General features: G+C 41.5%; 1 protein-coding gene across 1 annotated transcript; it reads left to right on the top strand.

Annotated features, from left to right (window-relative positions):
• The first annotated feature begins 6,592 nt into the window (after nucleotides 1–6,592).
• LOC124973613 (uncharacterized) lies at nucleotides 6,593–12,345 on the top strand. Its single transcript, XM_047537452.1, is given in 3 exon segments — nucleotides 6,593–7,406; nucleotides 7,455–8,682; nucleotides 8,714–12,345. Coding segments are annotated over 3 exon segments (5,196 nt in total). The 5' UTR covers nucleotides 6,593–7,070.
• Nucleotides 12,346–13,338: the final 993 nt, after the last annotated feature.

Raw genomic sequence — 13,338 nt, 5'->3', positions numbered from 1 at the left:
TCTTGGCATTTTTCCAAAAGTATTAGGAATTTAATTCTAGGGATTTAATATTTACTTAACTTTTCTAAGTTCATTCACATTTACTATTGTATCTTATGTAAAATGTATTCTCATGCATACACATATTGTCTTTTTCACATAGTTGTCATATTTTATGTCTATATTAGGGAAGAAACAGTCATACCTCACTGTTTTATCAACAGTTATTCTAGCTGTTCTTTACTTTGAAACATTTTCTTAGTGGCTTCAATAACAATTCAGAAAAAGTCGTGTTTATTGTAGTTGTTTTAAGTATAATGCAACCAATGTATGAATCAGGTATTTATTGGTCAGAATTGCGGATAGAATATGAAGATCCCATCTCTAGTTTTCTGAATTATTTGCAGTGTGTTTCATTGCCTGTTTACAAGGTGCAATTTCTCATTTCCCTGACCACAAAGATTGTTTCTTACTAGGGGCATAACCATTTCATCACCTATGTCCCACAAGCTGGACTAAGGGAAGGTAGGCTATGACATGAGTATTTCAAAAAGCTGTCTGCCCAGCTCCTTTGCATTTCCACTCCTTAACAGCTTGTCAGTTGTTAAAACAACTACTGTACTTTGAGCTGATTGCTTTTTACATTTTGGCTACATCTAATGGTTGTTTGAAGAGTTGAAGCACCCAAAAGGAACTGACACTATTATTACCAGAAGCCAAATGTCATGAAACCAAATATTAATGAAGTATCAATCATTATGTTCTTATCTCCCATTCTCAATCCTTACCACTTTATATTCTGATTTGATATGCTTGTACTGGGAAGTTACGAAATTACACCTTTTTTTTTAACTCCCTGCTAAGTTCAGTAACTAGAGAACAGTAGAGGAAGAGTGGATCATGTATACAAGAGATGAAGAGAGTTGATTCTTTGATGATAACTGCAAAATCATTTTGTTTGAGTATTGCATATGAAAATTGATTCTACTATTTCTAACTTATACATTTTGTGAGCAATCACAGAATTGACTAAAGCATTTAGTAATGTCTATTTCTATCACATATTCAGCATTATATTATTTATGTGGTATGTAATTGCATAGTGTATGTGATGTACTATAATTTGCTCTATGTCATAGATATTAAAATTATATATATATTATATTAATATAGTAGTTATTGAAATTTAGTTTAATCTCTCCAAAACAGTTCCTTGAAAGTAGGTAAAAAGAAAAAAATATAAACAAACATTTATGAAGATTAAGCTATGTGTCTTATGTAGACATGAAAGGATTGAAAAAGTAAATGCCTCTGAAATTGTAATATATAAGGAGAGGCAAAAATGGAGAACTGAACTACTGTACTCCCCCTATATTATTCAGAGTTGTGTAGAGGATGGTACACATAAAATTAATATGGAAGTCAGTCTCCTCACATCATTCCTAAAGTCTTATTAATGGGGAGCTCCAGCTGCTAGCTATGTGAAAATTTACAAATAAATAATTTGTAAAACTTATATTTATTTTGACTCAAAAATATACACATATGTTCTCATCAATCAATTGCTTGGTTTTACTTCAGTGGGAAGGTAAAACTTCATTTTTTTGTAATTAAAGAATTAAAGCATCCAAAATCAACCCAAAAATCAGTGTTAGTGTAAAATACTGCTTTTCCTTGCAGTTTCCATCTGTATGCCTGATAATTTTGAAAAGGCAATAAAAGAAATGCTATTATAGTAACATAGATACAGATATGTAAATATTGATTATTTTTAAAGCCCCAATACATTATGAAATTGACTTTATATTTAAAGTTTCTTTACATTTAAGTGCAATATTTTCTAACCAAGCAGAGAAAACATAGCTTGTATTGGTTAGATGACCGAGGCAAGTATAAATGTCATTTAGGAATGCTTACATTATATCCATTTTTATTAGAAAATAAAACCTCTGGCAGTTTGCATTCATCTTTTTGAAATTATGCTAAAAGTAGTTGGTAGTGGAGATTTATTGTGGCTGCCCACTATTTCTAGGCATATGTAGGATTTATATAATCAAATTGAAAAAAGACATTTATTTATTTATTTATTTTGTATTTACCTAAATTGAGATCTTTATTTCTTCACAGGACTTTGAGATACATTTCTTGCAGGGCAGGTCTAACTAATAAATATAAACATGTATTTCTCCTTTGGTTCCTTTCAGGCTTAGGCATATGCTATATTTTTAATTTTGTTTAATTATAATCCTATAGAAGCTATGAAATGTGTTGAAGGTTGCTAGATTATGGCTAAAAGAAAGAGTGCAGATAAAGTTTTCTGTAATTGGTAAAGGCTAAACAATGAACTTTTTCAGATTTTGCCCACTGAGCTGGTAGCTTAATATCTTGGTTGGAGTTGTGCTCTGATTTATATCTGTACCCTTTATTTTGTATAAGAGCAACTAATATGCAAGATTTACTTGAATATGACCTGATAGGTACATGCAGATTTATTTAGGGAATAAGCATCTGTCTGGGTGTATATGTGCATTATTACTTAAAATTTTCAGTACTCTAGATATTGATAAAATTCTTAGACATAGGCTTTTAAATCTGGCAGGTAACAAGTTCAAGAGTCACAACTCCATCTTAACAATAGTAAAATCTTGAGCAAACTGAAAAATCATGATCAATGATTTGAGGTTGAGAATGTAGTTCAGTGTTAGTGTTTGCCTGGCTTGTGCAATATCCTGGTTTCCATCCCCAAAACTGAAAATAAATAGGCAATATTAAAGTACCTAATAATTCTACTCACACTTCTAAAAAATCAAGAATATGTCTTAGATTCAGAAGAAAAGGGAAGTGACAGGACCAACTATAGTCCCCAAAATTGGAGAAGTAGGTGAACAGGAATCATCACAACCACCAGCGCATAAAACCACAATGAGAAATCTTCATGGAAAGTAATGCCTGGGTAGACAATATCTAAGGTGTAATTGATGTATATCTGGAGGCTCAATGTATACATATATGAGAAGTAAAAACTTGCTAAGAGTCATGGGAGGTGGAAATATTTTTGTAAGTTTTACCTCCAGGAACTCAGTTTTCTGTAGAGAACATTTGAAAAACTTCTCTCATGTTCTGGCAGACTGTGGCGAAAACTGACCTACATAAAATATATTAGAGCATTCCTTTCTTCTTATAAAGGTCTTTCTGTGGGAGAAACTAACCAGAACTTAACTGTCAGGGGTCTTATCAGGGCCTAACTGACTTGGGGAAAGGAGAGACCCTACACTATTTCTCTGTAACTATACCATTGTACCTGAAGGTGAGAAGGAGACTGAAAATCACTTGTGAAGTTCACAATTCAGAGGCATCCTATTAAAATAAGCTGATAATAATAGAAAGAATGCTTCCTTTCCTCAGCATCATCTATACTATTACTGATGGTCCATTCATAGCAGTTCCTTTTATGTAACAGATTTTGACTATCAAAAAAGAAAATTACAAGTGTCAGAAGGCAAACAAAAGTGTATGCAAAGTAAGATACTAACAATAGCTAATTACAAAATATTGTAATATTCTGCTGTAAGAAACAATTTACACTTGTGAATAGTTTATTTCTGGAAATTTTCATTTAATATTTTTGGAAGGTGTTTATCCATAAGTAACCGAAATCATGGGAAGCAAAACTGAGGATAAGGGAAATAACCATATGGAATATGTAATCAGTGTGGTATTACTCAATCCTAAATATTTTGAAATGAGTTATTAGGTCATGAAAAGACATAGAGAAAACTTCCATGCATTATGTATATTACCAGATAAATTGAAAGAAGCTAATCTGAACAGGCTATGTGCTGTATGATTGGAACGATGTGGCATCTTGGAAAAGGAAAGCTATGAAGACAGTAAAAAGAACAGTTGTTGCCAGTGGGTAGGGAGAAGAAAAAGATGAACAAGAGAAGCACAAAGTTTTTGGTCAAAAACATTGCACTCTAATGTTATGTACAACTAATTAGAAGAAATTTAAAATTAAAAAAACTACTCTGTAATATCACAATGGTGGATACAGTCATTTTAAATTTGCTCAAACTCATACAGTATACAACAGTAAGAGTGAATACTAGGGTAAACTGTGGATTTGAAGTGATAATGATGTGTCAATGTATGTTTATCAGCTATAACAAATGTACCTATCTGGGGTAGAATGTTAATAATACAGGGATAACTGTGTTTTGGAGCAGGATATCATGTGTATCTTTTGCTCTATTTTGTGAGAATACAAAACTGGTCTAAAATGAACTATTTAAAACACTAATCCGAAGTCTTAATTTTATAGGTGAAGAATTAAGTAGCCAAATTTTCATCACTTCTTCAAGAACTAGCTTTCATATTCTCTGCTTAGGTCAATAGACCTGAGTTATTTTGTCTTTAACGCCAGGATTTTCAAATCAAAAGATAACATTTTATTTGATTTGACATATTTTAATAACATTATAATTGTTGAACTTTTCTTTTATACACACTTTGTGACTATAGGTAGCTTCATTTTTCAGCCTAAAAGGATAATAAGGTGAAGAAATAGAAGAAAATTCATTTATCAGAATAAAATCTAAAAGGACTCAGTGGTACTTGCTTAATATACACCAGGCCCTTGGGGCAATTAAACATATTTTTCTATTATTTAAGAAATATGCTACTTTTCTTGGTAGTATTTGGAGCTACAAATCCTTTGTAGTTCTCAATTTGTTTTTCGGCCTTTTTGAGATATTGTCATTGTCCCCCTCATTTTTTTTTAGGTTCTGGGTATGTACTCAGAGTTTTACACATGCTGGGCAAGCCATTTATCTTCAAGTTATGCCCTCTGTCTTGTTCTCTTGCTTTTGAATTGGCCTCATGTATGCTATACCTACTTATTTTCTTATGTGCTTTAAATTTGCATCTGTAAATTATTTGTTAGCTAGCTTTATAATTTGGGCAAGTTATCTCTGCAAATTAGTTGTCTTTGTTGTAGAATGAGGAAAATAAAATTATTTGTCTTGCAGTAGTGTTGTGAGATTAAATGAACAATAAATGATGAAACACTTAATGTTCTATGTGTGTTGGCTTAACAATTATCATAATCAAAGACCTTGACTCACTCCCTACAGTATTTTCAGCTTTTAATTTATGTCATTTATTTTTATAAAGTTTAACCTAAAAAATCTTTGTATTAAGGAGTAATAAATACCACCATGTATTTCTTTCTTTTTTTTTCTTTTTTTTCTTTTTCAGTACTCAGTTTTGAATCCAGGACTTGCATATTTTAGTCAAGGCCTTACCACTGAGTAATATCCTAGCCCTAAAATTTTAAAACTGAGATTGCCCTTTTTCTTGCTAAAATATCATATATATGCTTAATAAATTGACTTTTATATGCCTCTTTTTTCCCCTGTGATAGGACTTTTTCATAATGATAGGTAAGTGGTGTAATGACAGCTGATAGATTATTTTTTATGTTTGGTAGGATTAGTACTAATTCCTAGATTATATTATTATTTTTTCTTGGTACCAAGAATTGAACCCAGGAGCAGTTCACCACTGAGTCTCTTCTCCAGTCTGTTTTTATTTTAAGACAGGGTATCTTTAAGTTACTAGGGCCTTGCTAAGTTTTGAGGCTGGCTTTGAAGTTTTCATTCTCCTGCCTCAGCCTCCTCAACTGCTGGGATTCCAGGTGTTTGCCACCCCACCTGGCTTTCTAGATTACATTATTAAGCCAGATTTTTTGATTTTAGTAATCCCTTCTCAATAATTATAACAGTAAAAGAAATACAATATTCAATGGATCTTTTCAGTTTTTGAGATTTTTTATTACATAATTTTATTCACTTAACCTACATAATTGTTCCATGTTATTTTTTATTTGTTTATTTTAATTCATTGTACACAAATGGGGTACAACTGTTGTTTCTTTGGTTGTACACAAAGTAGAGTTGATCTATTACTATGCCTTGTTTTTATGATCTTTGTATTTAGTTCATGTTATAAAAATTCAACATTTAATAGTGGGAATGAAAGGCCCCAACTCCATGCCTTGAACCCTGAGTCGGGGCTAAGCCCCGCTCCCGTCCTTGACGGATAAGGTCTCCAGGCAACCGCACATTCCTCGGACAAATATCTCTTAACAACCTTGGTAAGCACAGGGGCCCAGCAGTCCTGTTTGTCCTTGAGACAGTTAGCAGCACAGATACCACCATGCTCTCAACGGCACGACCTGCCCGGAGGCCGTTACACTGATAAACGGGAACTGAGAAAGAACAGGGCGGTTGGGAAAGTACAGAATATCGAGTCGAAACAGGAACTGATAAGCAGGAACCATGAAGATGTCAAGCAAAAGTTTGAAAAACAACCTTACCCTTTAGGTGACCTATGTGCTGGATTCAAAATAGCCAATAAGAAACCTGTTGCTTACCGCGCGCGCGAAACCTGCCCCTTCACCCTATAAAAACCCTGTACCCCAAAGCCTGGTGTGCCAGTTCTCCGAAGCTCCGGCTGAGGTTTTGCTGAGCACCCGCAGGTGCCTGTGTATCAATAAAGAGCCTCTTGCTCTTGCAGCCAGTGTCTTCGCGTGATCTTCCTTGGACAGGGGGACTGAGGGTCTTTCATCTGGAGGTCCCACCGAGATCGGTGTTCTTGCTGCCCCAAATCCCTGCCCGAGGAACCTCTGGAAGACCTACTGGGAGGTAAGCTGGCCAGCTCGAGCTCGTTGTCGTGTTGTCATATTTCTTGAATCTCTGCATGTCTGTTTCCACGTCTCTTGAGCGCAGCGTTAGTCTGATCACGCGTGGTCACTTTGTACTTTGGGCAGCCCGAGAAGGAGTTGACGAACTCAGACTTCTCCCCTGCCACCCTGGGAGACGTCCCAGGGGACCTAAGTGCCCGATTCTTCGGGATTCCACACGTATCCGAGGGATACGTCACCTTGTTTTTTTGGCTGGAGGGACTTATGCTCTCCGACACCACTTGGTACTTTCGGTTTGTGCCGAAGACGCGCAGCGTTTGTGATCTGTTGTCTTGTCTTTGCTATCTTGTGCCTGTTCCTTAACTTCCCTTCCGCTAGCGAGACTGAAATGGGGCAATCCATGGTAACCCCCCTGAGTCTCACCCTCGACCATTGGCAAGACGTCCGAAACCGTGCCAGCAACTTGTCGGTCAAGGTCAAAAAGAAGAAGTGGGTAACCCTCTGCACTTCTGAATGGCCAACCTTCAACGTAGGCTGGCCCAAAGAAGGATCCTTTAATCCTGATCTTGTTTCACAGGTCAAATCCCACATCTTCATTCCAGGCCCTAGAGGACATCCTGACCAAGTTCCATACATCGTGACTTGGGAAGACCTGGTTTTTGACCCACCACCATGGGTCACCCCCTTCTCTACCCCAAAACCCCTCCTCTCTTCCCTTCCTAACGAGCCCTCCCTTCCTCCTCCCACTCCTCTTATTCCAGTCCCTCCTCAGACCGCCCAAACCTCTAGACTATACCCTATACTGGATAAATCAAAGCCCTCAGTTCCTCCTAAGTCAAAACCTCGGACTGTCCTTCCGCCCGAGGAGAATACCTTGATAGACCTACTAACAGAGGAACCCCCACCTTACCCTCCTCAACCTCTCCCCGACACCAACCCTCATCCAGATTCCTCCGAGGAGGATGAGGAACCCCCAACTGCCGGGACCCTCCCAGACCCCTCTCCGATGGTGGGAAGACTCCGGGGGTGCAAGGAGCCTACAACTTCTAGGGAAACCTCAAAGGCTTTCCCCTTGAGACAGACTGGAGGTCCCAACGGTCAATATCAATACTGGCCTTTCTCTGCCTTCGACCTTTATAACTGGAAAACCCATAACCCTTCCTTCTCGAGTGACCCTGTAGCCTTAACCTCTTCGATTGAGTCCATTCTAGTGACCCACCAACCGACCTGGGATGACTGCCAGCAGCTTCTCTAGACTCTCCTCACCTCCGAGGAGAGACAAAAAGTCTTATTAGAAGCCCGTAAAAATGTTCCTGGGGACAATGGGCATCCCACCCAACTCCCCAATCTAATTAATGAGGCTTTTCCCTTGACGCGGCCTGATTGGGATTACAACACTGATGAAGGTAGGAACCACCTACGTCTCTATCACCAGTTACTCATAGCGGGTCTCCATGGGGCTGGACGAAGGCCCACCAATTTGGCTCAGGTAAGACAAACTGTTCAGAGGGCGGACGAAACCCCTACTGCATTTCTAGAAAGATTGAAGGAGGCATATCGAAGGTTTACTCCTTTCGACCCAGATAGTGAGGAACAGAAAGGCAATGTCTCTATGGCATTCATTTGGCAATCTGCCCCTGACATTAGAAGCAAGCTACAAAGGTTGGATAATCTGCAGGATTTCTCCCTAGCAGATTTGTTAAAGGAAGCAGAAAAGATTTACAATAAGAGGGAAACTCCAGAAGAAAAAGAAGAGAGGATTAGGAAAGTGCAGGAGGAAAGGGATTTGAGATACCGAGAGGAATTAGATAAGAGGGATCGAAAGCGTAATAAAGAAATAAGTAAAGTACTGGCTGCAATAGCTCAGACAGGGCCACAAGAGACTAGGCCAGGGACAGAAAGGGGACGAAGCAGGCCCCAAGTGGAATGCAACCAATGCGCCTACTGCAAGGAAAAAGGACATTGGGTAAAAGACTGTCCAAAAAAATCCCAAAAGGCTCCCCAACTCAAGGAGGGACCCCAACAAAACCTCTCAACTACTAACTTTGGATGATGAAGATTAGGGATGTCAGGGCCAGGAGCTCCCCCCTGAGCCCCGGATAACTCTACAAGTGGGGGAGCAACCGGTAACCTTCCTAGTGGACACAGGAGCCCAACATTCAGTGCTGACGCAGGACCCCGGACTCCTAAGTGGAAGGACAACATGGGTCCAGGGGACCACCGGATGCAAACCGTATCGATGGACCACTAAAAGAGAAGTCCACCTTGTCTCAGGTAAGGTCTCCCACTCATTCCTGCATGTGCCCGACTGTCCATACCCATTACTAGCAAGAGACTTACTAACCAAACTAAAAGCCCAGATTTGTTTTGAGGATGGAAGGGCCTCTATAAGTGGGCCCAATGGGGTGCCTCTCCATATACTGACTTTTAACTTGGAAGATGAATATAGACTATTTGACAAACTCCCCAAACTTGGCAAAGATATGGACTATTGGCTCAGCTCCTACCCAGAGGCCTGGGCTGAAACTGGGGGAATGGGAATGGCAATACGCCAAGCCCCCATTGTGATCTCACTCAAGACCACTGCAATACCTATCAATATTAAACAATACCCCATGTCCAGGGAAGCTTACCTAGGCATTAAACCGCATATCAAGCGGCTCCTAGATCAAGGCATACTGACACCTTGCTGGTCACCCTGGAACACCCCCTTACTCCCAGTCAAAAAGCCATGGACTCAAGACTATCGCCCGGTCCAAGACTTAAGGGAAATAAACAAGAGAGTGGAAGACATCCACCCCATGGTACCCAACCCTTATAACCTCCTTAGTACCTTGCCTCCCACCCATACCTGGTATACTGTCCTAGATTTGAAGGATGCATTCTTCTGCTTGAGGTTGAGTCCTCAGAGCCAGGCCCTATTTGCATTTGAATGGAAGGATCCTGAGGAAGGACTCTCAGGACAATTGACCTGGACTCGGTTACCACAAGGATTTAAGAACAGTCCAACACTTTTTGATGAAGCCCTACATCAGGACTTAGCTGATTTCCGGGTAAGAAACCCCTCCCTAATAATACTCCAATACGTAGATGACATTCTAATGGTGGCCCCTACCAAAGAAGAATGTACTGAAGGGACCAAAGCATTACTGCAGGCTCTAGGGCAATTGGGGTACCGGGCCTCTGCAAAGAAGGCACAAATCTGTCAGACGAAAGTTACTTACCTCGGGTATGAGCTTCATAATGGTCAGAGATGGCTCACCGCAGCCCGGAAAGAGACTATCTCGAGTATTTCCACTCCCCAGAATCCCAAACAACTACGGGAATTCCTGGAGACAGCAGGTTTTTGTAGACTATGGATTCCTGGGTTTGCAGAGATAGCAGCCCCTCTGTACCTATTGACAAAGCAGAACAGCCCTTTCGCCTGGACAAATGAACATCAGAGGGCATTTGACCACATCAAACAGGCCCTCCTATCTGCCCCTGCCCTGGGTTTACCGGACGTCACCAAGCCTTTTGACCTCTTTGTTCACGAAAAGCAGGGATATGCAAAGGGAGTCCTAACCCAGAAATTGGGACCATGGAGACGCCCAATCGCCTACTTATCAAAGAAGTTGGACCCTGTGGCATCAGGATGGCCTCCCTGCCTCCGGATGATAGCGGCAGTAGCAATCTTGATTAAGGATGCTACTAAACTGACTCTGGGACAACCACTAACCTTGTTAACTCCACATGCCATCGAAGCAGTAATCTGGCAACCTCCTGACCGCTGGATCTCCAATGCCCGGCTTACCCACTACCAATCTTTATTGCTGGACACGGACCGAATACGGTTCGGTCCTTTAGTAACTCTAAACCCAGCCACGCTCCTGCCCCTCCCCGGGGGACCCGTCCCCCACAATTGCCAACAGATTCTTGCAGAGACCCAAGGAACTCGACCATATCTGTCAGACCAACCCATGACGGACACGGAGTTAGTCTGGTTCACTGACGGGAGTAGCTATTTGCTAGACGGGGAACGATAAGCAGGAGCAGCCGTCACCACTGAATCAGAGGTAATCTGGGCGAGCGCATTACCGGGAGGAACATCAGCCCAGCGAGCAGAGCTGATAGCTCTGACGCAGGCCTTAAAACTGGCTGAGGGGAAGAAACTCAATGTATACACAGACAGTTGGTATGCCTTTGCTACCGCCCATATCCATGGAGAAATATATCGGCGGCGAGGGTTATTAACCTCAGAGGGAAAAGAGATCAAGAATAAGACTGAAATCTTAGCCTTATTAAAGGCCCTCTTCCTGCCAAAGAGACTAAGTATAATACATTGCCCTGGTCACCAAAAGGGAGACTATCTAGAGGCAAAAGGAAACAGACTGGCAGACGAAACTTCTAGGAATGCAGCTTTAGGCCCCCAGTTCCTGGTGACTACTCTATTGCCCCAAAAGGCCACAAAGACTTCCATTGATCCTGATGAACAATGGGTGTACGAGGACAAGGACCTAGACATTATACAAAACCTAGGGGCTAACTATAACTCAGCAGAGAACACCTGGGAATACCAAGGGAAGACAATAATGCCACTCAGGAATGCCAAGGAATTAATTAAGTCCCTGCACCGGCTCACACACTTAGGGACAAAGAAAATGAAAAACCTCTTGGATCGAGGGGAAGGAAATCTATACTTGCCCCATAGAGACTCTCTTATTAAGCAAGCAGTAGAAAATTGCCAAGCCTGTGCCCAGGTGAATGCAGGCAAGATCAACACAGGAGCCGGGGTACGGGCCAAAGGACATAAACCTGGGACCAATTGGGAAGTGGACTTTACGGAGATCAAGCCTGGTATGTATGGATACAAATACCTCTTAGTTTTTGTTGATACCTTCTCTGGATGGGTAGAAGCGTACCCTACCCGACATGAAACGGCCAAAGTTGTGGCAAAGAAGCTGTTGGAAGAAATTTTTCCAAGGTATGGTATCCCAGGGACCTTTGGATCAGACAACGGGCCTGCCTTCACCTCTCAGGTAAGTCAGTTAGTGGCCAGTACATTGGGGATTAATTGGAAATTACATTGTGCTTATCGACCCCAAAGTTCAGGACAGGTAGAAAGAATGAATAGAACCATTAAGGAGACTTTAACTAAATTAACGCTTGAAACTGGCACTAGAGACTGGGTACAACTCCTGCCATTAGCTTTGTACAGGGCCAGGAACACACCTGGTCCTCAGGGGTTAACCCCCTTTGAAATCCTGTATGGCGCACCACCACCTAATGTAAATTTCTATGAAACTGAGATTTCTGCTCTATTTACCCCCCTGCAGACCCACTTACGCGCATTACAGTTAGTCCAAAATGAAGTCTGGAAGCCCCTAGCGGCAGCCTACAAGGAACAACTGGAGAAACCAACAGTGCCACACTCCTTCAAAATAGGGGACACCGTCTGGGTCCGCAGGCATCAGAACAAAAACCTTGAACCTCGCTGGAAAGGACCTTACACCGTCTTGCTGACCACCCCTACCGCCATCAAGGTAGACGGCATTGCAGCTTGGGTCAACGCATCCCACGCGAAAGCTGCACATCCACAAGACACCACCCCTGCACCCCAGGAATCAACATGGAGGTTACAACGCACCCAAAACCCACTAAAGATAAGACTTTCACGCTGTTAATTATCTTAACTTTGTTTCCCATGATGTCCTATGGCAGTCCACATGTATCCAGAAATCTAGTTTGGTTTATTCACAATATTGAAACTGGAAAGAAACTGGTCCTGGCTCAAGGGCATCATGCCCTAAATACCTGGTGGCCGGACTTAACTTTTGATCTTTGTAAATTAGCTAAAGGATCTTGGAAGTAGAAATCCGTATTCCCAAACACTCAGATAACCGAAGGGGACTCCTATCCACCCTGTAAATTCCAAACTTGGTATTTTTGCCCCGGGCGCGCCCATACCTATCAATGTGGGGGGCCAGAGGCCTACTATTGTGCCTCATGGGGTTGTGAGACTAGTTCAAATGGGGATTGGCTCAAGGGAAAACCTAGAAATGACTACGTGCAATTTTCAGAAATGACCCCAGGTAAATCTAATGAAACTATCAAATTTACCCAGGAAGGAAAGAAACAAATAGCATGGCTCCAAAGGTACGTATGGGGGGTTCGTCTCATGGGTTTTGGCGGATTCACCTCCTACCATCCAGGTTTCCTGTTCCGAATTCAGGTAGAGGCAAAAGAAACGAAAACCCCAGTAGGCCCCAATTTGGTTCTTGGAGACCAGCGGGTACCCTCAGTCCCCGAACAGAAAGAACCCTCCAAGGCCGCACCCCCACCTACTAGCCCTGCGTCCACACCAACAGATAGCGTCCTTCCTAGAAGCCCCTTTGTCAAATCTCCTCCTCCAGGCACTGGGGATCGGCTGTTGCGCCTAGTCCAAGGAGCTTTCCAAGCCCTTAATTCCACTAGTCCAGACAAAACCCTAGACTGTTGGTTATGTCTAGCCTCTAGCCCACCTTATTATGAGGGAATTGCCACCACAGCTAGTTGGACAAATAGTAGTACTCCTAATAGCAAGTGTTCCTCCCTACGTAGCTCTAAACTTACAATCCCTGAAGTCAGTGGGCAAGGCCTATGTATAGGCAAGGTACCTAGGTCACATCACTCCCTTT

The sequence above is a fragment of the Sciurus carolinensis genome, unplaced genomic scaffold (assembly GCF_902686445.1).
Source record: "Sciurus carolinensis unplaced genomic scaffold, mSciCar1.2, whole genome shotgun sequence".
Taxonomy (NCBI): Eukaryota; Metazoa; Chordata; class Mammalia; order Rodentia; family Sciuridae; genus Sciurus; species Sciurus carolinensis.
Note: the sequence above shows the minus strand (reverse complement) of the source record. Positions and strands in the feature narration are given on the sequence as shown.